This window comes from Gorilla gorilla, chromosome 17 (genome assembly GCF_029281585.2).
Source record: "Gorilla gorilla gorilla isolate KB3781 chromosome 17, NHGRI_mGorGor1-v2.1_pri, whole genome shotgun sequence".
In the NCBI taxonomy this organism is placed as follows: Eukaryota; Metazoa; Chordata; class Mammalia; order Primates; family Hominidae; genus Gorilla; species Gorilla gorilla.
In genome coordinates this window covers 39,464,420-39,492,264 of record NC_073241.2, presented here as the reverse complement: position 1 = coordinate 39,492,264, position 27,845 = coordinate 39,464,420, and the positions used below count along the sequence as shown (strand labels likewise).

Here is a 27,845-nt window from a genome sequence, read left to right as displayed (position 1 = left end):
TTGCTTAATTTCCTGCAGCACTAAATCACTGAAATGGTGTCGTTGTGTCCTGATAGGTTGATGTGACTCTGGAATTACTTGTGGGCAGTGTGAGTTGCATGTCATGTTAGGGGAAGAGTTGTGTTCTGAAATATAGCTACTTAAGAGCAGAGCAGCCAAGCTTCGTCGGGGCCTGGTGCGGGTTGCGGGGGGAGGGTCCCTCAACCGTACATTGCTCTAGCTGTGTCCTAATCTGAATGTCTATACTCAGAGACAGCCAGACAGAAGGCTGCATTTTCTCTTCTATCTACCCACATCTTCTGAGTACATAAAACATTCTTGCCTATAATAGCCCATTCCACCTCATTCCCTACCCCACCCAGTATCATAGAGAAACATGCTCATTTTATCTCACACTTCTACAGTTCTTTCTAGATAAGAGCGTTGCTTTTTGCCAACATAATACAGCTTTTGAAAAGATTCAGTGGCTCAAATTCAGCTCTTAACAGGGCCACTTCATAACTCATACCAGGAGTGATGACAAATTGTTCCTCAGAAGAGATAGAATTTTAATTAGTAAAAGACATTTTAGAATTTATTCCTATGAACACATATCCTTTAGCCATGTGGCCTTGAAATGGTGAAAATGAGGAAAAAGGATTCTGTTTAATGTGGCAAGACAGAGAAATAAATGGCTTTTGAATTCTGAATTTGCAGCATCTTATTGGGGCTTTTAAGAGAGCAACATGACAAGCACTGGGCTTTTAATAACCACTGAGTGGATTGTTTACTCTTACATGAAAACCACAAATGTGTTATGCAGTGGCAACCACTTACCGACAGGATATTTTTCATCGTAATCACAAAAACGTTGTATGCGATCAGCCAGTCCCAGTAGCGCAGGATGCTCTTGATGGGTTTCAACAGCAAATCGCCCCCAAAGAGCAGGAAGTAGAAACAGGCCACCAGGTACCCCATGCAAAAGATGCTGATCCTGGTGGTCCCAGTGATGAAGATGATGGTGAGCACAAACCAGAAGAGGTAGCTGAAGACGATCACTTTGGACATGTCTAAGTAAGATCTGGAAAACAAAGCCAATGACAAAAAGACAACAACAACAAAACAAACAAAAGCAAAATCAGGAAAGTCTTTAACAAGGGAAGAAATTCATGCTCTCTGCTGCACCTTGCAAATCAGACTGTGAGCTTTCATTTAATCCTGCTATCTAGGAAACCCTCAAATAGTTAGTAATAGACCAATAGATGAGTTTTGGAAACCGTGTATGCTTCTCGTCACCTTATTCAGGCCAAATTTCTCACAAACAACAACATTTTCTGCCTACCACTTGAGTATTCAAAATTCTCCTTTCTGTTTCTATGGGAGGCATGAATAATTGTATGGCAAAAGAAATTCTAAGATACAGATGCCTTCTGGCTAGTGAAAGAAAAGTTAAGAATGGATGAACTAGAAGTTAAACAAATTTATGTTGAACACAAAGCTTTTATTAGAGGTGGAAATCTTTCCCTACAGATGGGAGGTGATTCTGACCAACTATCCAAAGCCATGGTGGGGCTTTTTTGTTCTTTCCAATACTCTGTTTCTGGAGGTCCTCAGGCTGAGTCAGGATTCCTTTTGGGGGCCACCCATCCCTGCTGCTTTCCTCATGGAAGGTGAGGCCAGCGTTCAGGTGTCAGTCTTGCAACAAGCAGCAGCTCTAGCCTGCGGGTCAATGTCATCTGACAGGAGTCACACCTGCAGGCCAAGTCCCAACTGCATTTCTTGATTAGAACTTTTGGTTTTGGGAGTTTTGCTTTGGTGGTTTCTTTTGGCGCATTTGGGAAGAAACATAGGAGAACCAATTCTGGATTAATTCTTTGATTAATGGGTTCTTGTTCTGTAGGATGTTAATAAGTAATTGCTTAATAAAATATGCACTACACTTGAGCTATCTAGCATTATCAGGGGATGAGTTTAAGTTGTGCCTTGGTACATTTTTTAAGATAAGTAAACTTTTACCCTTTACTCTTTTTAAAGTAAAACACTTAAACATTTTTATAACTTTTTTTCTAAAATACATAAAACCCTTCCTTGACTTCATAATGGAGAGTGAATGAAATGTCAGTATCTCCCTGTATCCCTAGATCCTCACAAATAAAGGTAGTGATTTGCATGAGCCTAGGGGCCTTCTGAAGTGTGTGTGGTTTGAATTCAGTGGAATTGGGCTGCTGGCATTTTGAGTGTGTGTGCCTGTGAGTGCAGCCTTATTCTTTCCATACCTTTCCTTCCTTGCCCGCAGCAGTCAATTCCTGCTTTACCAGCTCTGGCCTTCACATCTTGGCACTGAACCCACTTTGGGTCCAGAATTCATAAAACTAAGCTTGTGAAGATAACATGGAAAACATCGATAAATACGCTTCAAAGAGGAGCCTTAAGGATTTCTGAATAGAGAGACTGAACCCTGGTGACAGGTACTGTGGCTAAGGGGCCACTTAACTATCAGGGCTCTGGCCACTTTCCAGAGATCCCAGGGTGCTGCGGAGCTGACCCCTGTTGGAGAGGAAGAGGTGAGCATGGCTGTGCTTCTGACCAGCAAGCATGTGCGCTGGCTTCCTACTCACTGCTGTGGCATTTGACAGGTCACTTCCTGAGTGGGGTCACTTTGCTGGCAGTCCTCATTGAGAAACAGAACAAAAATTTGAAATAACTAAAACAAAAATCAGCTTTAAAAATCAATGGCACACAAAAGTTTTCCATTTGAGTTATGATTTAGGTTTTTCATGAATACATTGAAAATACTTATGTTCCCTTTGCAATAGTAAATATTGGGCTGGACTGATTGTTTTCTTAGCATCACAGAGAAGAAGTAAAAATGGAAGTCTTACCTTAGATCAGTGCCTAGTCTGGTACTTAATTCACAAATAGAGTGGTCAAGTCTGTATAGCATATTGTTTTAAAGCAAATTCACTTCCTGATTTACTCAGTTCATATTGAGCCTCTTATGCTACCAAGAGGCACTTAAGCGCATAAACATTCAGATTTGGGAGCTGGATTGCTTGAGTTCCAATCCCAGTTCTGCTGTTGCCTATGTCTCATCTTGTTGCTGCAGTTTCCTCATCTCTACAGTGGGGATAACCGCATGACCTCCTTGGGCTGGGGTAAAAGGGCTCCATGTGTGCAAAGCTTGGAACAGAGCCTGGCGCAAAGGGAGTAGCAGGTGGCTGACAGCTATCTGTATTGGTATATGCATTGGTATATGCCAAGAACTGTAAGTAGGAGGATGGGGACAAATACAAAAGCAAGTTAGACATGATCTTCACCCTAAGGCAACACTTTAGAAGTGGGGATAAGATGGGTTCTTCAGATACCAACACCAGGCAGAAGATGATCCACACCATGTAAATAGGAATCTCTGGAAGATCGGAAGCTGGAGAGAGACTCCATGTGTGGGGTCGGCCGGCTTGGGTACTATCAGTGACCTATCTCCACATGGATGGCATGTGCGCTGTGACTGCATGAGCTTCTCACTGCAACCTCATATGGCTCAATAGGGCAGACACTAATCAGTGAGGATCAGAGGTTAGGAAATTAGTCCCATGACATACAGCTAATAAGGGGGTATGAAAAGTCACAGCAGCTTCCTCAGATAGCTGACTATAGTGGGCAGCTGAGTGGAGTGTTACAGGCATTGAAAGACTGAAGATCTGACTGCAGAGGCACAGTGGGCCTGCCCTCCATGAAGTGGGCCTTGGGTGACAAAATCTCAATACGGAAACCCAGGGAATGCAGAAATGGTGAATGCGTGGTGAGAGGTCGAGCACGGTTTAAGTACAAATACTGTGAGGGAAACATGGCCCAGATCAGCTGTCATGAGGCTGGGCAGAATGGTGGAGGACAGAAAAGCTGCTAGGGAGCCCTTGCATGGCCACAGGGGAGACACTGCTCAGGAAGAGCACAGGCACAGGGTGGAATCTAGGGAGCCACCCCTCCTCAGTGCCCAGTGAATACAAGAAGTGAGGATGACGACCAAGGGATGAGGAGGAGAGATGGGAGATGAGGAAGACGAATGGAGGATGAGGAGGCAGGATGGGGAATAAGGATGAGGGACAGAGGATGAGGAGGAGGGATGGGGGATAAGGATGAGGGATGGAGGATGAAGAGGAGAGCTAGGGGATGAGGAGGAAAGATGGAGGATGAGGAGGAGGGATGGAGAATGAGGAGGAGGGATGGGGATAAGGAGGAGGGATGCAGGATGAAGAGGAGGGATGGGGATAAAGATGAGCTATGGGGATGTAGAAAGGATGAAAGATGAGGAGGAGGGATGGAGGAGAAGGATGGATGGAGGATGAGGAGGAGGGGTGGGGAAGAGGATGAGCTATGAGGATGAGGATGAGGGATGCAGGATGAGAAGGAGAAATGGAGGATGAGGAGGGATGGGGATAAAGATGAGCTATGGGGATGTAGATGAAGGATGAAACATTAGGAGGAGAGATGAAAGATTAGGAGGGGATGGAGAATGAGGAGGAGGAATGGGGATAAGGATGAAGGATGAGAATGAGGGATGGAGATGAGGAGAAAGGATGCAGGATAAAAAGGAGGAATGGGGATACGGATGAGGGATGGAGGAGGAGAAACAGGGATGAAGAGGAGGAATGGGAATGAAGATGAGCTATGGAGATGAGAAGGAGGAATGCAGGATGAGAAGAAGAAATGGAGGATAAGGAGGAATGGGGATAAAATGAGCTATGGGGATGTGGTTGAAGGATGAAAGATGAGGAGGAGGAATGGAGGAGGAGGAGAAATGGGTTGGGGATAAGGTTGAGGGATGGAGAATATGGATAAGCAGTGTGGATACGAATGAGGGATAGAGGATGAGGAGGAGGGGTGGAGGATGAGGTTGAGAGGGAGGAAAGGGGGACGAGGATGTGCTATGGGGATGAGTATGAGGGATGGAGGATGGATGAGGAGTAAGAATGGGGATGAAGGATTAAGGATGAGTGGGAGGGATGGAGGATGAGAAGAGGAATGGAGGGTGATGAGGAGGGATGGGGATAAGAATGAGAGATGGGGGATGAGAATAAGTGATGAAGATGAGGAAGAAGGCTGGAGGGTGAGGAGGAAGGGTGGGGATAAGAATGAGCTATGGGGATGAAGATGAAAAATGGAGGATGAGTAGGAGAGATAGAAGATGAGGAGGAGGGATGGTGGATGAGGATGAGCTATGGGGATGAAGATGAGGGATGAAAGATAAGGAAGAAAGATGGGGGATGAGGAAGAGGGAGGGAAGATGAGGATGAGCTATGGGGATGCAGAGGAGGGATAAGAGATGAGCAGGAGGACCCTCCACTGGAGAGCTGGTATTACTGGCACAAGTCAGTTTTGGTATGAAGAAGAGGAGGAGAACTGAGGCCATAAAGAGGCGGTTTACACTGACAAAAGCAGGTGCAGTGCTATAATTCAGAGGCTCAGCCTCCAGGCTGCTGAACCACATCGTCCAGCATTTATTAACTTCAGTGTATACAATTCAGCAGATCTATTTCCCAAGTATAGCAGAGAAAGTATAGAGGAGCAATGTAATGGAAATGCACACATCAAAGTGGCTTTTAGCAAATGTGAAGCTCTTGTTACCTGCAGTGAATAAAATCTGGCACAGGGTTATGTTGGCTGAAGGAGGCCGCATCAAGGTTCATGCAGATCTCGACATTGTCACCTGCCATGATTCGCACTGCAGCCTTGTTCTCATCCTCAAAAATCTGCCGTTGTAAGGAGGCACACAGAAGCAGCATGAAGTCATCTAACAAGACAGAGGTGAGATCATTAAGCCGCCTCATCCTCTTCTGATTTACATAATGCAATACACAGTCATCACACAGCAACAGCCATTCCCCAGCTCGTAAGTGAGTTGTGTTCCCAAAGTTCATAGTAAAATTCATCCTGGAGTCCAATGTCGGGGCCAAGTCACACCTTCTCCACCTTGCAGGGCATAGAGTGACCACAGACACTCCAGGAGCTTACGGGGGGAGTCTCTGGATTTTGTTTGCACATTGGCGAGAGAAATATTAGGTGCTACTTACTAGTCTTCATGAGTCTCTTAGAGGGTAACATTTTTTTTGTGTGTGTGAGACAGAGTCTCTCTCTGTCGCCCAGGCTGGAGTGCAGTGGTGCGATCTTGGCTCACTGCAAGCCCCACCTCCTGGGTTCACACCATTCTCCTACCTCAGCCTCCCAAGTAGCTGGGAATACAAGTGCCCGCCACCATGCCTGGCTAATTTTTTTTACCTCCCACCAGTTTTAAGGAGGCCACTTGAGCAATTTCCCCATCTTTATCTTTTTATGTGTGGTGGATGCACACATTCGTTTTTCTTTATCCTTTCCATCCTCCTTTGCATTTGTAACCAAAGACTGTCCCCAGAGCAGAAGCCACACTGCAGGTGTGGTGAGAGCAGGTGGAGGTGGTGGACTGTGCTGGACAGCATAGAGCAGCCTGAGAGAGCTGTCCTCCCGGCAACTGCCCACAAAGGGCTGAGGCCAAGCCTGCCTGGAAGCCTGAACACAAGCTGCTTCCTTGCTTTTAAAATTAAACCTAAACTTGTTTAGGCAGGGCAGTCATTTGCATTTTCTGTAGCACGCAGTACTCTGGTCTTGGGGGAGCTGCTCTGACCTTTGGATCACCAGCTGCCATGGGAAGGCCTTGGGGCTGCAGCCCAATTCTAGAGCAACTAAAATCTGGGAAGCATCTCCCAGCATCCACTGTCCTATTGGTTCAGGATTTATTTATCTGCACTGGGAGCCAGAAACCACCAAGTCAGAAAACACAAAAGCCTTCCTCTCTGGTCTGTCTTTTGAAAGGTGGCTGTGTAAATGTGTGTGTGTGTGTGTGTGTGTGTATGTTGGGGGAAGTGAAATTATGCAAGTGAATATGGCATTTCCAACATTGATTTATTAATTTTGCAAATGTAATAGGGTGAATAGAAGCCATTAATGACTTGTGATATTAATGCATAAGACAAGCCTTTACATGATTACAAAGTCTAGTGGAAGACAAAAGGCACTAATGCATAGCACGTGAGCAATGATTAACAGTAAACCCGGATACCAGCACTCTGTGGCCCTGCAGTGGAAACACTTACAGACGAGAAACACAGGGTTGGGCCGCACAATGAAATCTGGGAAGTACAGCCACTTTATGATGTTGTCATTGAAGCTGGCACCCTTGAATCTCCACGGGTAATCTGCAGGGAGGGAAGTGGCGAACAGCACAATCAATACTCTTCTTCACTACTCTTCTCCCAGCCGTCCGCTCAGTAATGGCTTCTTCTAAAAGTAGATGGCTCAAGGGAAGGGCAGGCTCACCTCGGCAAGGAGCAGGTGGGATGCCAATGCAGATGAAATACTGGAAGGTGATGATGCACGCCAGGAAGCAGCAGTACTTGGGCCAGATCTCTGCGATGGCTTTCCTTCTGCGTCTATATAAGACAGCGATCAGCCAGCAGGCGTGGATCATGGCATAGAAATCCATTCGCTGGCCAATGACGTTAACTGACATTAGGAAACAGGTCTGTGTAAAGATGAAAAGAGGCAAAAAAAAAAAAAATCAGGCATATGGGAAAGGCGACTGGTGATAGGTGTCAGGTCTGTGTAGATGGCGGAGACCCACGTCCCTCAGGGCAAGTCTGTCTGCACAGATTCACAAATGCTTGCTCTTTTGAGTGTCTCAGCGTGAAGACAGAAATACTGTACAGATTACTACCAAGGGAAAAACTGACTAAGTAGCTGTTATCATAACCACTTCAGACAATAAAGAGAACAGCCATTTTGATCTCTTCATGAAACATCACCATTCCTACTTCATTCTATGAAGGCACAGGCACTATCACAACCGTTTTAGGTTGAAACAGTTCATTTTGGCTGCAGCTTATGGTTTCAGAATGCACAAAAAGAAAGAAGATTAATACTTTATTATTTATTTATTTTGAGATGGAATCTTGCTCTGTCACCCAGGCTAGAGTGCAGTGGTGCAAACTTGGCTCACTGCAACCTCTGCCTCCCGGGTTCAGGCAATTCTCCTGCCTCAGCCTCTCAAGTAGCTGTGATTACAGGTGTGCACCACCACGCCTGGATAATTTTTGTATTTTTAGTAGAAATGGGGTTCCACCATGTTGCCCAGGCTGGTCTCAAAGTCCTGACCTCAGAAGATCTGCCTGCCTTGGCCTCCCAAAGTGCTGGGATTACAGGCGTGAGCCACCGTGCCCAGGCAGAAGATTAATACTTTATTCTTAATAAGAAACCTGTTAACACGGCAACTGATGGCCATGCATTTAGATGGCTCTGGAGATCCAGAGAGGCCAAGGCACTGCTGTGGAGGGGGGTGTTCGGCACCCAAACTTGGAAAACTTTCAGTTAAGCCAGTTAACCACCAGTACAAATACTTTCTGTTCTTCTCAACGGGACAGCTATCATGCCTGCAGATGTATCACAAAGTTCCAGTGGCCAATTGGCCAGAAGCAGTTCTTTGAATCTCCATGGAAAAGAGAAATAAAACATATCAGCAAGGAAACTCACCTCCAGACCGAACTTGTAAAAGAAGTAATTAATGAAATATTTGGCACAATTAATAAGTCCGTCATCTAGATGTAGTCTTGTAATGTCATGAAAGATAGTTCTAGACACAGGGGCCGTCAGGTTATTTCGACCTCGATAGTATTCCTGATGGCGGTAAATGGTGACTTCAAAGGCCAGGATAGCCAGCATCAGGAGGTTATTCTACAAAGCAAGGAAACACAAATATGTCAGCCAGAGGCTTTATGATTTGGTAATTTCAAGCAATCCCCACATTCTTCACAACTACAAGGACAATGTTTTATAAAAGCTCACCTCTCTTAAACAGTTTTGAGCTCAATATTCATTTTCTCTGTCTTATTTATTGTGGCATTATCTATATTAGAAAATCAGGCTAACTTCCAAAGTCATAGGATCTAGAATCTCCAAACATAAGATGCTGCTGCTTATTCCTATTTCTCACAACTACACATCTCACACCAAGGAAGCAATTTCCAGTTATCCAAAGAGGGCAGTTCAGCCTTGTTTGCAGCCAGAAGTGCAAAAACAGTACAGAGACATCCTGGGAAACGCACTGAGCTGAATGAACGGGAAGCTGCTTAGGGGGAAGCTTTTGAACACTCCTGAAATCTGGCTACAGACAGCAATAGATTGAGAAGCATGCTGACAACGGTAAAATAATAATAGCTATGATATAACTACTATTCAAGATAATGAAAATAGTTAACATTTATGGAACCATAGGTTCCAGACACAATTCGATCACCCTTTTCAAATACCAATTTGCTTTATCCTCATAACAGCTATTTATGGTGGGTACTGGTACAAAAGATATCTACCATATGACGAAAAATCTAGAAGGTACACAAAGAAAATGGGATGCTTAATACATTTAAAAATCCCAGGTGCTGAGTGTAGAGGCTGTACCCTTAAATGCATTGCCAGTGTAACATGATTAGGACTGCTCAGATAATCCACAAAAATAAAATGTGAAAAATCTGAAGCACGTTGTTTTCATTATGTTTGTATGACTATTTGTACTCAAGTTTCCTTTTATAAATATAGTTTTATTTTATTACTTCTAGATGTAATAGATTCTCTTTATTAAAAACTATAGATAAACAGAATTTACACAGCAAAAATGTCTTGTAAGGCTATATCTGCTTCTCAGAAATAACCACTATTGAGCATTTGGTATACTTTACTTAATATTTTTCTTTGTGTGTAGAAGAGATCATAGTATGCACAGTGTTTTGAAATTTGCTTTTTAAAAATCTTACTATAGTTTAGACACACTTCAATTCTAATGCACCCATCGACCTTAACCTTGTAATGGTCTTAAAATGATTGTATAATGTTCCAATGAATGTATTTGTCATACTTTATTCAAGCAATCTCAGACCGTTCGATCATTTTCTCTTTAACATGCCGCAATACTGATTTTAACACTTAGAGTTTGTTGCAAAGGTGATGCCAAATCCCACATGAGAAGATATGGTTACTATCAAATGTGATGTTAAGCGTCTCATGGAAAAGAATCCTGAACTGTTATATAACGGAGTGGAGGCCCAAACTAAGCACGACAAAGCCATTACCCTCAGGTAGACTAGCAGAGGCGAAGACTTCCGCAGGCCGACCCACTCTGTAGGATCGATAGGAGCGCTGTAGAGCAGAGACTTGTTCAACTCATTAAAGGGGATGTTTGTTTGATTTTCATTTGGCTAAAAAGAAGAGAAAATGGAGTAAAAAAAAAATAGCTCCACAGATTAGGAGGGCTCAGGTTATTTCTTCTTCAGCTTTGAGCAAAATGATAGCGGTAGGATGGGAGGGACAGGCCCATTTCAGGGGAGACCTCAGTATGAGACGAGGCTTAACACAGGGCCAGAGCACGACCAGCCAGGGAGAGGTGACTTACAAGCCAGGTCAGGCCAAATGTGCTTGGGGATGGGGGTTCCCCAAGTATCTGCCTTGCTTTGCTAAAGGGCAGTCAGGAATATTCCCCCATCACCGAGGCTCACCAAGGAACAGTTAACGGAGAAGTTCTCAGGCTTAATGGTTTGGAGCTGGTACAACATTTTGCAGACGATGATCACACACGTCCAGACCGTGCAGACACTTGAAGCCAGACGGCGCAGCTTGGCATATGGCAGAGCAAAAGCCCAAGAAATCAAAAATACATAGTTGAACAGAGACACCTGAAAACGTAAAACCAGAAATGGGTACAAAAATACGTAACACGGCATAACAAACAGGACATCCACAAAACAGGATGACTTGATTTACTCAGTTTGGCAAAAGCAGGCTGGATTACTAGCACGCGCAAGGAATTGCCCTAGGTGCTGGGGTACTAAAGTAGGTGAGTTATGGTCTCACCCCTCAAGGACATTATGTCTTGTATGGCAGACAGACATATCATCAGGTGACATCAATATCATGTAGCACTGGCTAAGCTATCAATGTGGGCAGGCTCCTGTGAGAGCGCCCAGAAGGGTCCTTGGTCCAATGTGGAGGTCAGGAAGCACTTTCAAGAAGAGACAGTGCCTGAACTAAGTCAAGCCAAGAAAGATGAGAGGTGGATTCTTTAGGTAAAGGAGGCATGAATGAAGGCAGGAAAGCATGAGATAGCATGGTGGGGACAGGCAACAACAAACGACTGGAAAGTTCAGAGTTGAAAGTGTGAAGTGCAGCAGGAGGTGAGGCTGGAGATGCAGCTACAGCCAAGTTTTGACGGATCCTTTTTACACCATGCTATGGCACAGGAGCCCATTCTTCAAAAAACTGAGAGCTGTGGAAGGGCATTACACTGGGAATTTGGAGGTAAGATTTGCTTCCCATTGAGATAAATGTAACTGATGAATGGAGGGCCCATTGTGGGGACTGGACACGACTTTTGGGAGACCCACTCACATGCCGCGGCAATAGCCCAGGGAAGATGGGAAGGAGGTGCGCATTCAACATGGGAGGCAAAATTAGCTGGACTTGATGACTGATTGGCTTGGTGGGCCGGTGGGTAAGAGAGAAAGTGTAAGGAGTGATTCCCAGGTTTCCACTTGGGAGCCTGAGTGGATAACAGTGCCATTACTGAGACAGCAATGCTGATAGGGAAGCTGGTCAGAGCAGCAAGGTTGTGAACTCAGCTTGAACCTGTTGACTTTGGGCTGCATGCGAGTTCGTTGATCAGGCCAGATGTTCCCATATTTCTAGCAATTCTTTATAGTTAATAGTCCATTGGACAGTATAGAAGGACCACCATCTTCTTCAGGCATGGGAAATGCTCATTTATTCTGCATATTTTTATGTTAAAGTAATATCCTAGAAATGTTTAATATTGTCAGGTAGAAATAATAGCATGCTCTCATTTGATACAACTAAACATGTACCAAGCATTGTGGGCTCTAAAAGACATAGTTACCTACTTGGCTTATAAAACTATAAAAGAAGAGGCCGGGTGAGGTGGCTCACGCCTGTAATCCTAGCACTTTGGGAGGCCAAGGTGGGTGGATCACGAGGTCAGGAGTTCAAGACCGGCCCGGCCAAGATGATGAAACCCCGTCTCTACTAAAAATACAAAAAATTAGCCGGGCGTGGTGGCAGGCGCCTGTAATCCCAGCTACAGTGGCTGAGATCCTGCCACTGCACTCCAGCCTGGATGACAGAGTGAGACTACGTCTCAAAAAAAAAAAAAAAAAAGAAAGTTTAAAAAACTATAAAAGAAGAAAATGTGGAGACTGCATGACTGTATTTAATTCTGCTATTTGTTACCTGTTACTCTTCTACTCAACTATTTGTCACTGTCCAATGCAAGGAACCTCTCTGAGAATTAAGTGCTGAAATATTAAAGTAGGAAGAGATGCCTTATAGAATTAATTGAAGATGAAAGAAATACTGTACATGGAAAGGCCCTGCAAACCATAACTCACTCATAAACATAATGTTACCTTTTAACAAAACAGATAGATTAGTGAATTGACTCTTCCTCCATAGTCATCAACAAGTGTCTCGTCAATTTGGATATTAAAAAGCAAACCCTATTAAAGATGCTGTGAAATTAACTCAGTTATGTCTGTTATTATGTATCTAAGGCCTTTAGTAAAGACAGCACAATTAATTTATTCAGAACTTTTAATTTTCTGAGTGATGGGGAAAGGGAAGTAAAGGTGGTAACTTTCATTAAGTCTTAACTAGGTTCAAGGTGACACATCCCCTGAGGATTCCCTGCCCGCAGGAGGCATGTGGGAGGGACAGATGGAGGCACACAGGCACTTGGTGACAGCGTAAGGGGACTGAGACCTGATGAATAAACAGGAGTTAGACAGGCAGAAGAAATAGCAGGTCCAAGGTCCTTCCAGACTTGGGAGAGCATGGGCTGCCCATCCTTGGAGAAGCAAGTGATTCATTGTGAGAGAAGTGTGATCTGAAACCTGTCAGAGGACTTTAAAACCCATCCGGCATCTTAGAGTGTCCAGGAATGGCAAAGGTGAAGTGGTGTGGGCTGGATCCCGGGGGTCTTATACCACGTTACAGTGAGGATGCCAGGCAGCTGCTGCAAGGTTTCAGGTAGAGGGCTCTCATGATCATATCTACCCTGTGGGAAGACTATTCTGGCCGCATTGTGGAATACGTATTGCAAGGAGAAAGGATTGGGCAAAGCTGGGAATCTGTAAGAGTAATCTAAAGGGCAATGGAGGCAGAGGGAGTGAGTAGGACACCTGAAAGAGCTTTGGGGCCACTCAAGAAGTGGGGTCAGGCCCAGCTGTCATGTGGAAACAGGGGCCTGGAGTTCAAAGAGAGTAGTGAGTTGACACAGATTTTGGGACTCGCAGCAGGTGCAGGGCAACTGAACCGGAGTCCTGTGCTTGTGAGCTCGTGAGCTCACCAATGAGAGTCCAGAACAGAAACAGGCTGTGGACAGAGCCTGAGGAACATGCTGAGGAAGCTGGTGGGAAGGGCGGGATGAGTCCAGCAATGAGACAGGAAGGGCCTGATGAAACTGTGGGGAGGGGCCGCGAAGGTGAGCTGATGTCCAAAACAAGAGAAAGGAGAGCTTCAATGACAAGGAAAGGATCCCCAGTCCTCAGCATCCTAGAGAAGTCAAATCAGAGGACGACTAAAGAGCCTCTGTGCGGTGAATATTTTTATTTTTATCATTTTACAAATAGAAAAACTGGGGCTCAGTGAATGAAGTATGATACTTCATTCCATACAAATAGCAAGCCCAGTGCCAACCTCAGTGCGCCTTGCCCTCTCACAGTCCTGATATCTAAAGAGATCATGATCTCATCATTTCCCTGATGGTAAGAATCTCGTGGAAGGGAAGAAGAAGAAAGAAGGAGGAAGAGGAGGAGGAGGAGGGATAAGGAAGAAGAAGAGGAAGGAGAAAAAGGGAGAGAGAAGGGGAAGCAGAAAAGAGGAGGGGAAGGGGAAGGAGAAGTAGGAGGAGAAAGAGGAGGAGGAGGACAATGACTATGACAAATACCTGGGCCACAACCAACACCTGATGAATTAGAATTTTAGGGAAACAGATGCTGGTCCACGTACATAACAACTGTCCAGGTGATTCTTACTATCAAGGATTTTGAGAAACAGTTTTATGCCATAATGCTTTCCCAACAAAACCCTGTACACAGGTTGTCATCCTATCTGAATATAATAACCTTGTGGGGGCTGAGGGCCCTGCCTCAAGGGAAGGGGCCTCTGAGAACCAAAGCCTCATGGGCCCTGCACTTACCCATCTCTGGCTTCCCTCCCCCGGAGAACCCCAGCTGCAACTATCACCTCCAGGCTGCAATCGCCTGCAAGAGATACTCGTCCCCGTGCAGCAAGTGCTCACCGTGGACACCTCTAGCACAGCAGTTATTATCACTTTTAGTTTTATTTGGCAGCCATTCCCATCAGGCTGTGAGCTCAGACAAGAAGTGTGTCTTTCAAGCTACTACACTAGCACCCAGCACCATGTATGCATTCACTTTATTGTGAGTTCTTAATAAAGGCTCAATGAATGCTTAGTGAGAGTGAAAATAATAACAATGATGAGACAGACAAGAAGGAGAAACCTCAGGTCTGCAAAAGTTTCCTTCCTTCCTTCCTCTCACCTTCCATTCCCTCCCCTCCCCTCCCCTCCCCTTCCCTTCCCTTCCTTCTCCAATTGGCCAGGCCCCCCAGGGAGGAGCTGAGGTGCTAACAGAAAGTGTGGCTCTTGCTCAAGACTCACTGACCTCACAGAGCTGTCCAACAGCCTTTGGAATTAGAAAGTAGCTGTGCATTTCAAAAGGAGGAGAAAATGTTTATGTATACTATATATATATTTAAATCTAGATTATTCCAAAGCAGTGTCACTCCTGAATAAGATGCTGATGGAAAATAAAGGTTTCTCTGTTTCTTTTCCAGCAACTTTTTCTTTTTCAGATGCTTCATGATGCTAACTTTGAAAAGGTTTAATATTTGCAGGAGAGATGAACCCAAAAGTTGTGAAAACAAGCACCCTTGCTGAGGCCTTGGGTAAGGACGTCTTGAACCCAGACCTGCCACAGCTCCTGAAGAGCTTTCTTTGTGGAGAGGGGCTGCATCCTGCCTGTCCCCCAAGCCCCCAGTGCCAAGATGATGGGGCAAGTGGGGATGCAGGGAGGAGAACGTCCTCTGTGCGCAGCCCGAGTGAGGAGCTAATGACTCGGAGCCCAATGCGTGAACCCTGGAGTTTGGGCACTGGTACCCATGGGGCCAGAAGAGATGAAGAGCTCTGGTTACAGGGTGCAGAGTCTCTTTGTTGGGCTCCATGTGTACAAGCAGAGCAGGGCCTGTGTGAGGGTGGCCCCTGGTCCTGATGGGGAGGCACAGAGCACCCAGAGCTGCTCCAAGGCTGCGGGGAAGGCTGTCTGGAAGGGCAGCAGGACTCCACAGAGGAGTCCAGGAGGAGAAGGTGCTGGCATCCAGGGGCTGGGTGTCAGTGCCGGCCAAGAGTGGCTGTGGGATGCCCCACCGAGGAGCCTCCAGGAGGGCAAGGGCAGGTTTACCCGCCAGTTGCCAGCCCAGAGCGTGAGGCCATCATGGGAAGGCACAGGCCAAGTCACAACATCCCCATCCCAGGGGGCCTTGCCCTGAGCCTGTGAGTCTGAGCTCCAGCCCAGGAAAGAATAAAACAAAAGAAGGAATAAAGAGCCTCTGTGCAGTGGATTTTTTTTAAAAAAGGACTAAAGAGCCTCTGCGAGGTGGATGTTAAGGAGATGTGGGTGAGAAAGAAAGGATCAGGTAAGAAAGGAGGAGCTTCTACCTGGGGAGGGACCCGAGTCTCGATGATTCTCTGTGGGTGCACGATTTTAACTACTGAAGTGAGATTTTGCTCACTTAAGTCACTGTAGGATTTTGTATTTCTTATGAATGATCAGAAAGTGCGCTGTGTTCAGGGACACGGAGGAAAGTTTCCCTGTAGGATGCATTCTAAAGGGACCATGAAGGTCTGAAGAGAAGTCTTTTGATTGGATGTCACCAAATTGATTGCTTAGTGTGCCAATTACATTAGAAAGAGCCAGCGATGCACACACTGTCAAGAACCCAGAGACCAAAGCTTCAGGGCCGGAAACCCCCCATGCAGGTGGGGTGACATCACGCACAACACGAGTGGCTGAAACAATTTTACAGCAATGGGATTTGGCAGATGCTAGCAGCAGAAGGAGCAGGATTTCTATGCTTCGGGAGTCTCTCACTTGTTTTAAAGTTAAAGGTGAGAGAGATGAAATTAGGAATGAAAATTCTGAAAGTCTGCACAATGTGTGAATCACAGAGAAGGGAGTGGTGATACTCTATGGAAGGCTGTTTTCCCAAGAGTGTAATAAGGTAACTAGATATTCTGTTTACTTGATGGTCTGTTAACAAGTTTATGTCTGGGGACTCATTAAGGATAATGAAAAAGTTATGTCTGCCTTTTGTTTAGGATCTATAAGAAATTGCATCCTTTAACCCTTTTCTGATGGATGGATTGTACAACAGGATGGATTTATGACAGCAGATTCTCTGTGTCCGACTCCCATGAATTTCCGCTCCCCCAATGCCCACTCCCATCACCACACTGTCTGAACACACCTTCACACCCTGCCACGCAGCTTCTCATGAATCAGAAGTCATCTGTACCTCAGACTGGATTTGTTCAGAAATGGTCTCTGTGCATTTTTTGTCAAATGCCTTCTCTTGTTCTTTTCTATTTCTCTTTAATACCCTAACCCTGAAATTTTTATCTGAACTGTTCAATTCACCACTACAGTTAAAATGCTTAAATGTTGGCTCTCAATGAATATAAATACTAGGCTAGATTTGGGCTCCATTTAACGTATACGCCCAGTGACTTAACATTGGAGCCGCTGCCATTTCCCCACGAATCTCGCAGATAGAGTGGCTTCTGTTTTCATTCCCACTTGGCAATGATCCCCTGCCCATTTCAGATGGTTTGTATGAAATGGGGGAGAAGTTCTAGTTTAGACTATGGAGCTCAAATTAAGGTTCATCTCTTAGCTACCTATTTGTGAAAAGTTTTAGGTTTGTAGTGTTGTAGTTGTGATATTTTACTGTTATATATGTAACTTGTTAAAGATTATAGGCAGTACTTCCTTGATTAATTTTTAGAGGGCAAAGAATTCTTGAATTGTAACCAACTCAGAAATAATCCAGGCATATAGAAGTATGCAAACACTATTGTTTGAATAAAAGGAAAGAAAGCTAATTTCTCTGCAGTGAACATTAAATAATCTGTTGGCTGGATGACGACTCTCTTCTTTACAATCAAGGAAACAGAAGTGCAGTACAGGTGCATGGCTGAAGACTTTGTATTGTATCTCAAGAAATCCAATAGTAAACAAGGTGAACTCTACTGAAGATTTTATTAGATTTTGGAACCTGAGCTTTCTCCTTGGTAGTGTAAACTGGAATGCTACTGTTTTCCTTGGAGAATTTAGGGAGATAGATTCCCATAGGCAGGGGCAGAAGGGCAGCCTGCTCTCACACTCTTCCCTAAGGATTCGATGAAAATAAGTAGCCTTTGTAATATGACCAAGCCAACGAGAAACTCAGCCACGAGCCTCTTTCCTTTTTCTCAGTGCTGCCGACCCTTGGATTTCTGTAAGTGTTAAGTACTTGGTCTTGGAGTCTTGATACTCCGATGTAATGGGGATCACATTAAAAAAATCATGGACAGCTGGAAAAGGAAAATGATGACCTACTGTGGTTCTGTTCAGCCTGATGATAGGACAAATGTTCACTTGCCTCTTTCACGGAAACCCAGATAATGTAAGAGGAAACGATTTTAATGATGTGCAACTCCAAAATCCACCACATGAACACCTGCAGCTTGTGAAAATACTCCAGGAATTTTAAGAAGAGCACAGTGAGGCGGTCAATCACCAGGTGCCATTTGTTCCTTAAGTCTGCAAAATAGGAAGTACAGACAAGAGCATTTTTTAACATTTTTTAACATTTTAACATTTTTTAAAATATTATCATTTAAAGCATATCTTGTAACTTTCAGGTTGGAATGAGAGGCTGCAAAATAATTACAGTGGATGAATTCTAAGAAAACCAAAATCTGGAATAAGGATGATGTAAGAACCCCAAGTCATGATGACACAGATATCATACACTCAGACTTGGAGGGACAATGTGGCTTTTGTCCACCTTTTGATTAAATTAGTGTAAAGAAGGATTTTGACATTATCTTCCTTCCTTCCTTCCTTCCTTCCTTCCTTCCTTCCTTCCTTCCTTCCACTCGCTTGCTTGCTTTCTCTCTCTCTCTTTCTGACAGAGTCTTGCTCTGTATCTCATGCTGAAGTGCAGTGGCATGATCAACATTATTTACTTTTCTTTCTTTCTTCCTTTTCTTTTTCCCTCCCACCCTCCTTCCCTTCCTTTCTTCCTTCCTTCCTTTTTCTGACAGAGTCTTGCTCTGCAGCCCAGGCTAGAGTGCAGTGGCACAATCTTGGCTCACTGCAACCTCTGCCTCTTGAGTTCAAGCGATTCTCCTTGAGTAGCTGGGACTACAGGCACATACCACCATGCCCAGCTAATTTTTGTATTTTCAGTAGAAATAGGATCTCGTCACGTTGGCCAGGCTGGTCTTGAACTCTTGGCCACAAATGATCCACCAGCCTCAGCCTCCCAAAGTGCTGGGAGTACAGGCATGAGCGCCCATGCCCCCAGCCCCCTTAATCTTATTTACTCTTAAGACCAAACTATAATTTTCTAATATTCTAGGAATGTTAAATAATCTTAACTCCTTCTAAATGACATCTTTCTTTCCACAACAGCACTTTTATAAATGGCCTGTCTCCTTTGACAAGGCTTAACTGGTGAGTGGTAAAGCTCTCTGGTTTCCATGAAAAAGTGAACCAGTCAGAGCCCTGCATGGGCAGGAAGAGCTTGCTCCTTGTCAGAACAAGAAGTGAACTCTAAGCATCAGAATGACTCAGCCCGTGGTTTTCTGAAACATGGTCAGATTCATTCAAATGATAATTTTTAATCAAATTACTTATTTTATTATTTCTACCTTGTGCTAAAACAGGAGTCATGCTTCTATCTAGAAGGACTATGCTGGCTCACTTTATTGACTGAAAGTCACAGCAGGACTGTTTTGTAATATCAGCCTGTCTTGTTTGTAAACAAAAGCTTACAAGTCTGTCTTGGCAGATGACAAGTCCTAAGTATCTCTTTAAGTAGCTTCTTTAACTGGCTTGGGTATATGCAACAGTTACTGTGCCTGGTTCTGAAAGCTAAGTAAGGTTCTAGTTATTGTGAAATACGCTTACAGTAGTTCTTTTTTATCCATGGCTATGCTTTCCAAGATTTCAGTTACCTGCAGTCAACCACAGTCCAAAAATATTAAATGGAAAATTCCAGAAATGATTCAGAAGTCTTAAGTTACACACTGTTCTGAGTAGAAGGATGAAATCTCACGCTGTCCCGCTCTGTCCTTCCCCTTGGAATGTGAATCCCTTTGTCCAGCAGGGCCATGCTGTCTACACTCCCTGCCCAGTGGTCAGTCAATTAATAGCTGTCTCAGTTCTCAGAGTGACTGCTGCAGTATTGCAGTGCTGTGTTCAAGTCACTCTTATTTTACTTTCTAATGGCTCCAAGTGAAAGAGTAGTGATGCTGGCAATTTGAATATGCCAGAGAGAAGCCATAAAATGCTTCCTTTAAGTGAATGGTTAATAATTCTCAATTCTATTAATAACGAAAGAAAAAAATGTATGCTGAGGTTGCTAAGATCTAAGGTAAGAACAACTCTTCTATCTGTGTAATTGTGAAGAAGGAAAAAGAAATTCATGCATAGTGTATACAGGGTTCTGTGTTATCTGAGGTTTTAGCATCTACTGGGAGTCTTAGAACATGTCCCCCAAGGCTAAGGCAGGACTGCTGTATTTAGAGAGTGACTCAGATGGTAGTCAATAAAAAGGTGTAGGTAATAAATGAGCATGATTTAGACGTGCAGCTGCCACAGACATGAGGGATTGAGAGAAAAGTGGCTGTGCAATTTTGGGCAGGACCTATTAGCAAAGCTCAAAATCCATCTTGAAGTAGTGTCATAAAATCCTAGACTTAAGTCCTTGGCCTCACAGAGCTGGGGTCTCCCCTTCACACTGAGGAATTCACAATGCTCAGATATGGAGAGAACGTTTCCGGTCCTCTCCTCTGTGTTCTGAGATGAGTGGGGAAAGAACACCAGGTTTAAGGAGCACAAACCTTTGGAAGGGGTCTTCTTGCTACTATTTTTGTTTTCTACTTTTGTTAAGGACAGTTGACCAGCAAAGACAAGTGCAGCATCTTAAGATCATAGCCCCAGAACCTCACCCCAGAGATGATGCTCTCTGGTTTGTCCCAGTCTTTCTGGAAACTGCTACGTAGACTTTATATTCTCTGTCAGATAACATTTCCTGATCACTGAGGCTGCTCAATGTTCATCATGCTCTATTAAAACATTATTTCAAGTCTAGGAAGGGAAGTAGAAAAGAAGAGCCCAAATAATAAAGATTGAAACTCCTGTAACAACAATATTGACAAAAACATCTCTAGGAGTTTGCTTGAAATTATAATTATCTAATTGCTGACTTTCTCCTCCAGTTCCCATGTCCTTAGGCATCAGATCAGAGCTAGAAATATATTCTTAATTATTGGTTTCCTGGAAAAGTCTCAGAATGGTTTCTTGAGAATGCATTTGTAAAGGTGATGTCTAGAGCCTTTGGAGATTCTGCACAGCCAGGTTGTACCTGCATCTGGTAGAAACAGAGAGGCTCTGACTGAGCACGTGGTCAACACCATGCCCCACCAGTGTCTGGACAGGAGCACTACTTGTGGGTCAGTCACTGATAACCAGCCGTCTGGTCTCTACTCAGTCAGAATTAAAAAGAAATTGTTGGAGCAATTGGAACAGTAATATTATAACTATAGCAATCAAACAAAAACCACTCCAATTTTTATGTCATGGACTGGGTCAAATATGTATTCTTTTGGAGCAAGTCAATGTTTCCTTCACTCAGTCTGACAGCCAGCGTTCTCTGAGCAGCTGCTGGTAGTGGGCTGATTACCTGATGTTTCTTCCTCCTCCTCGGATTCCTCCTCTTCCTCTCCGTCCTCCTCTGACTCCTCGCTGTCTTTCCCAAGATCACCCTTCTGGGCTTTTTCAGAGTAGCCCTCAGGCTTCTCCTCCCCAGGCTCAGCCAACTTCCTCACCTCCGGCTTCTCCAGGCTGGCAGTCAGATGCATCATGGTGAGGTCCGGGAGGCTTCCTTCTGGGTGGGCCAGTCTGTTGGCAGAGAGCAGCTGAGTCAGAATAGGAAAGGGTGTTGGGAGAGATTTGAGTGAGGGGCAAGTAAAAGGAGGATAAACACAAATGAAATCAGTGCATGTACAAAGACCTCACAAGGTGGGGTGTTAGCGTTTTGTCACTTTCTTTTTGGTTGGTTTGTTTGTTTTAAGTTCTTTCTAAAAACAAACTGTAAACTTGGTTAGGTTTTGTTAGCTTTTCTAATTCGGGTTCTAGTGATTAGTGGGTAATGAGAGCTATCAACACCTAAACTTGACATTTTTCCCAGAGGAGAAAATGGTCAGAGTTTAGGGTGTAGAAGCATGAAATGGCATCATGTAGAGCAAGCATTTCATGGCTTCACAGGGGGACTTACTCATTTTGGTGGATTGGTAATTTTTTCTTGATGCTGCTCATAGTAATTGAAATAGAAAGGAAAAAAAGGAGATGAGAACAGAAGAATTATAAGGAATGTCAGAGATCACATATCATGCTACATATCATCCACTATTGCATTCCTGTATGCCTGTTGCAGTAACGCCCTAATGCCAAATGCATTCCAGGGTGGCATCAGTAGCGTGCTTTGCTCTGAACCCTAGGCGTGGCAACTGATCTGAGAGTGGACAGGATTGCAGGTTTGTAAAGGAGAGAGCATACTGAGACTGCTGAGGCAAATTATATCATGCTTTTTTAGTAACGCAACAAACCATCTTGCAAGAATCAAGTCATTCACATTTTTGGTAAGTTTTTAAAAATTTCTTGAAAGAATGTGTGCTTTCAGTCAACCTTTGTGTAGACGAATCCCACTCTGCCATCTAAAGCATATGCCATGGAAGCTAAGTGTTTTCAGGAGTGAGACGTCTGCATCATGTCCCCACCTGAGAGTTACTGATGCGAACCGTCGATTGGCAATCGTGGGAAGACTGTGTGAGATCCTGAACCAGAGAAAGAATACAGGGAGAGAGAGCTTCCGGTGAGCCCACTCAGCAGCCTGGGATGTTACAGTTTATTTCTTAGTGGACCATAACAAGTCCCATCCTTCTCCTACAGTTTTTTAAAAGCATATCTTTTTATTCATACTCAAATTAATGTTTTAAAGAACTTCTGGGCAATAAAGTCTACATTAAGAAAAAGCCTAGTAGACATACTGATAGTCTTCTCTATTTATCATAGTTAATCCAGAAATTTTTAGCAGGGTTCAAACAAGATGGACAATAAATAATATTATTCTATCTGGATAACTGTAGGTTCTGAGTAAACGATTTAACTTTGTGAAAGTTAATTAATTTTCTACCAAATGAGGAAGTTTGATTAGATAAAATGCAGGTTTACTTTCAACTTGTTGATTGGATATTTGTAAACATGCCTATCATTTTGGGTAACTGTCGTAAGGAATCCACATTGTCCCTACGCTTTTAGATTATCATTCAAACAATTCCCTTGCACAGGATGTCCAGCAGGTAAATGATAGTATGCCAGAAACAGATTGTTAATTTAATAAAGAGAGAGAATCTGAAGCGAGTTTTACATTTGGTGGAAGGAGTTATGCTGACATACTACTTCCTTATTTTCCTAAGCTAGTCAATTCATCCTCTCGACTTTGGAGAAGTTAGCTACTCTTAAAATTGTAACCCATATCTTCTATACCAGTGCCACACACCAAATCTCAGGGAACATATTTGCTGTTCCTGCTTTGTCAGGACTCTCCATGTGAAATGCTATTAAATGTGGAAGTGATCGGCTGCTGCACAGTCGTCAGTATGTATTTGTTCTCTTCAGGGATGCATTTTATAAAAGAAAAGATACCTTTATTAAGACAAGAAATTCGGTGGTTGCAGTGTGAGGTGGGACCACCTCAGAGTGAATCTTAAAGGTCTACATTGACACTACTGAAATCTCATATGACAGGAAAACTACTTTCTAACAATTACTGCTATTAACAGAGTGAAACTCAAAGAGGGGAGGCTATTTTCACAGCTGCTACTACAGCTACACAGCAGATGTCCTTAAGCAACGATGCCCCCAAACTGCCATGCCACAGGCAGGGTGCATTGAGGAGAGATCGTTCAATGAAAGAATCAGAGGAAGACACTGGAGTAAGCCTTTTGGAAGTAGGTCCACAAGGCTGATTTCTAGAAACTTGTAATGGGACAAGATGCAGCTGCGGACAAATGAGAATGGCATCTCTGCATCCAACACTGCTCATTCCCTCTGACCTTACAGCCACAAACCCCAGACCCTCTCTGGAGCAGTCTAACCTCATGAGCTTGTAATGGATGACAAAAAAAAGAAAAAAAAAGAAATTATGTATCAGGCTGTCATTTACTAGTCTAGGGGTTTATCAACTATCTTGAGAAATTTCAGATAATTGTACCTTGTATTATAAAAAACTGTGCATAAAACATAGATAAAAATATTTTAAATGCATGAATAAAGTGTACTGTTTCAAAAAGACACTTGTGTGAATTCTTTTACTTTTCTCTCTCTCTTTTTCTCATTTTTATGGTAACATTGTTTTTAGAGGCCATAGAGAAGAATGTTAAAAGACTTGGGTTCAAGTCTTCACCAGAAAACTTGCTAGCTAGGTGAGATGGGAAAGCTATGTAACCTATCTTTTAAGTCTCGGTTAGCTGAAACAATAGTGCCTATTTATAGGAGGTTGTAAAAATTAAGGTGGTTTCTGTTAAGCAGTTAACACAGTGGTTAATTACACAGGAAACATTTTAAAATAATGGTAGATTTTTCATATATTATGGTTTGATAATCTGCATCATAAATTCATTGTAAAGAAAAAGCAGAATTAGAAACATGCTTTTGTAAGAGCCTACACAATGATGGATGATACGGAAGGTATTAAGCTTAGACTATGATTCTGTCATCAGCGCCTTCTTTAACAGAACTTGGCTATTTTATAGAAGGCCATTCAGAAGAAAAAAAAAGAGCAAACATTTCTTCATCGGGAATCTGTTTCCCAATGGTCTCAGGGTTCGTTTACTGGGCTTTCTGTGTGTGATCTCAACTACTGCATTCCCTGAGGAGTGGGAGCGGCAGAGGCGGTTCTGCACAAATGCAAGCTTCGGAGGCAGACCCAGCTGCGGTTGCTAGAAGAAACAGCTGTATGGACTCTCCGGGAAAGCCTGTGTATTTTAATTCAGCTTTTTTTTTTCCTTCCTAGCAAATAAAAAGAAAATGGATCTTGATTTTCCAAAAACAAAACTTAAAAACCCACTCTAGTAAAAATACTCCCGGAAACTTCAGGCTAAAGAACTTATAAGACTTGTAATTCTTTACTGAACATCAGGCTTCAGGCTAAGGAACTTATAAGACTTATAATTCTTTACTGAACATCAGGTGCAAATTACCTAACAGTCATATGCAGGATTTTGACTTTGGGACTCCAAATAATAAGCGTGATGATGAACAGGATTCTCGGAGAAGCCCCCTCCTCCACTGCCTTCAATCAGGCTGCTTTGGATGTCTTTCTCCACAGGAAGTGCATTTCTTCTCTTAGGGTTTTCTTTAACATTACTGATAACTTTGTTTCCTTGCTCTTATTCAGGCTCTGAGCTCTAACCTTCTCACTGACCATTAAGCAAAATGGCTCTCTCCTTTCATATTCTAACGGAGCAGATGACAAGTATTTGTTTGTGTCTTCACTCACTCTACACTTCCATAGCTTTGTGCCACTCCCAATGTGTGTGTTTCTTCATTTGTGACTGTCATTTTATTCTAAGTATGGGTTCTGGGGACTTTCCCCTTGAAGACAGACTCCAGTCCTGCTCTACTCATCACCCTTACAAAATGTAGTTACTGTGCCTGGGGTGCACTATAATTCACTGAATCTTGGGTGAAGAAATTTTATGCACTGGAGATACATCCTTATTTGAAACAGAAGAAACAAATTACGTGGCAGGGAGCCTCAAAGAGGGTTAATTCTGTACAAGGACCTGACTTTGAAAAGCTGCACAGTAAACTACTTTCCATTAAAGAAAATGGAAATTCTAGCATTGTAAAATCTCCTTAGTCTGAATGTCATTTGTTTTTATGATTCTAATTTGGAATATGTGGTAATGTAAACTGCACTGACACTGTTATCATTAGACTATTAGCAGAAAGGTGACTTGCACCTGTGTAGTGTTTAAGTAACATTTAAAGTAAAATAATTTTACTGTTTAAGATAAATTATTATCTAGAACTTAAAAGCACTTTCAGAAGATTGTATTCACATATAAGCACTTGGTTTGTGAATTGAATATTACATCTTAATTATGTGTGTTGGTAAAATGTATACTGTTTACTAGGTCAGCTGCAACTTAACCACAATTATCTATATTTTTAAAATGTTATCAAAGTGGCCTACTGTCCTCAATACACTACCCTACCTTACAACTTGTAAAGTCATGTCTAAATTTTAATCAACTCTTCAGTTGAATTGTAGGTATGCCCCTCTTTCAGCCCAGAATTAACATTTATAAACATTTTATTCTCCTTATAAAACACTGAACATAAAGAAATAAATTATGAGAGAAAGCAAGCTTATATACTTTATTAAAGGATTCACCCTGTCATTCTAATGGATAATCAGCCCTACTCAACACTGCATACAGCATTTCAGAAGCACACATTATAAAATGAGGGACAGGCTTGTTTGATAATGTTTCCTTTGAGGCACAGCTCTGGCTGCTTTTTTTTTTTTTTTTTGAGATGGAGTCTCGCTCTGTCGCCCAGGCTGGAGTGCAGTGGCACCATCCCGGCTCACTGCAAGCTCCGCCTCCCAGGTTCACGCCATTCTCCTCCCTTAGCCTCCTGAGTAGCTGGGACTACAGGCGCCCGCCACCACACCCAGCTAATTTTTTGTATATTTAGTAGAGACAGGGTTTCATCATGTTAGCCAGAATGGTCTCGATCTCCTGACCTCATGATCCACCTGCCTTGGCTTCCCAAAGTGCTGGGATTACAGGCGTGAGCCACCACATCCGGTCTCTGGCTGCTCTTAACATGTTAATATTCACACAAAAATAGGAGATTTCACTGGAAAGAAGGTAAAGATGGGATATTGCAAGTTTTTGGTCATTTGGGGTGACTTTGAACTTTGATACTTCTAAGAAGTCCTGAGAGAATTAGCTGGCCTTGTGGCTTGGGGTAAGGGGCATAAGCTCCCATTCATGATATAAGGCTGGTCCTTCGGGATCAAAAGTCATACGAGTTGCTGCCAAGGGAGCCCATCAAACCAACTCTTGCCCTCTTACGGGTCTCAGCTTTCTCTTTACAAAGCAAATGCTAAATGCTTCATAAGAAACACAGAGAAAAAGAGAGTAAGGAGTTCCTTATGTTTGGAGGGATGGGATTTAGATTATTGCTCAGGATTTCTAGCTAGAGTCTGTTTCTTACTTCTCTACCTATCAGCTGAAAAACCTGTTGTTGATGTTTCTTTTTCAGGTTGTCAAAAACCAGCCCCCAAGAAACCTGACAGGCCTCGTTCATTTCTCCTCCCTCAGCAATCCACAAGTGACTCTACTTTTCATACTTGGTTAGAAGTTCTGCCTCTCAGGGTTTGTAATTTGGTTGTCTGCCTTAGGATTTTACCTATAAGAAAAGCGAACGGGGTAGAAAACCAACAGATCTTTTGAAGAATTATTTTGTTAACTGGATTTATTGCAAGATATATTTCTCTTACTAAATTACTAGCTTTATTACTAATGACATGCAATTACAAGAGTGAATATTTTAATTCACCTACTTAGTAAAGTAAAATAGTTTTAGTAAGTTAGATCCCAAAGGATAACTCTGGAGGGTAACCTATTGCACAACATTTATCAAAACTTGCTTTTTATTTTGCGTGGACATTATATGTTTTATCTCCCTAGCTAGGTGATATGCATCTTAAGGAAAGTCCATGTCTCAGTGCCATCTCAGTGCCTTTTGTGCTGTGCAAACATATGAAATCTGGTGATGTAAAATATCCCTCTTCAATAATATGTTGATCTTTCAAGCAGAGATATATTTGAAGAAAGTGATGTTCTTAAAACCATATATTGTGACTACTTTCATTTCATTTAGGAAATATCTATCAAATATCACTTCATGGGTAAGGCGCTGGGGGTAGGTGACATGGGGACATCTTGGTGAATCATAGAGGGAGTCCAGATCTGAGAAGGTTATGCCCCTACTCTAGCAAGGCAGATAAGACAAGCAGGCAGGAGATCAGACAGAGGACCGGAAGGCAAGTGTTAGGACAGCATCAGTGATGGAGTGCTACAGAGGTTCAGAGGGAAGGCGGATTACTCTTAGCAGGAATGTTGGCATTTATGGGAGGGTTTGTGGAGGAGGTGGTTCTTGAGCTGAGCTCTCAGTTATGTGTTCAAGAGGGAGGGGAGTTCTCAGGCAAGCCTTGCACTAATTCTACCAAAGAACAGAATGAATGGGACGTAAGTTTGAACCAAGGCCAAAGGCTGAGCACCAGCTGAAGACCCTCAACAGCCTCCACATCCACTTGATGGCACCAGTCGGTACAGATACCAAATGGTTTGG

At 43.2% G+C, this 27,845-nt stretch overlaps 1 protein-coding gene across 2 annotated transcripts in view; it reads right to left on the bottom strand.

Moving 5' to 3' along the window:
• PIEZO2 (piezo type mechanosensitive ion channel component 2) overlaps positions 1-27,845 on the bottom strand; it is a 479,685-nt gene that overhangs the window by 81,806 nt on the left and 370,034 nt on the right. For both annotated transcript variants that reach the window (XM_055368035.2, XM_031003780.3), the window contains 9 exons: positions 21,097-21,314; positions 17,785-17,945; positions 10,554-10,730; positions 10,131-10,256; positions 8,539-8,739; positions 7,330-7,534; positions 7,107-7,208; positions 5,605-5,770; positions 817-1,060 (listed from right to left, as the gene is read on the bottom strand). In XM_055368035.2, coding sequence (XP_055224010.1) covers positions 817-1,060; positions 5,605-5,770; positions 7,107-7,208; positions 7,330-7,534; positions 8,539-8,739; positions 10,131-10,256; positions 10,554-10,730; positions 17,785-17,945; positions 21,097-21,314 — 1,600 coding nt within the window. The remainder of the gene's footprint in view (positions 1-816; positions 1,061-5,604; positions 5,771-7,106; positions 7,209-7,329; positions 7,535-8,538; positions 8,740-10,130; positions 10,257-10,553; positions 10,731-17,784; positions 17,946-21,096; positions 21,315-27,845) is intronic.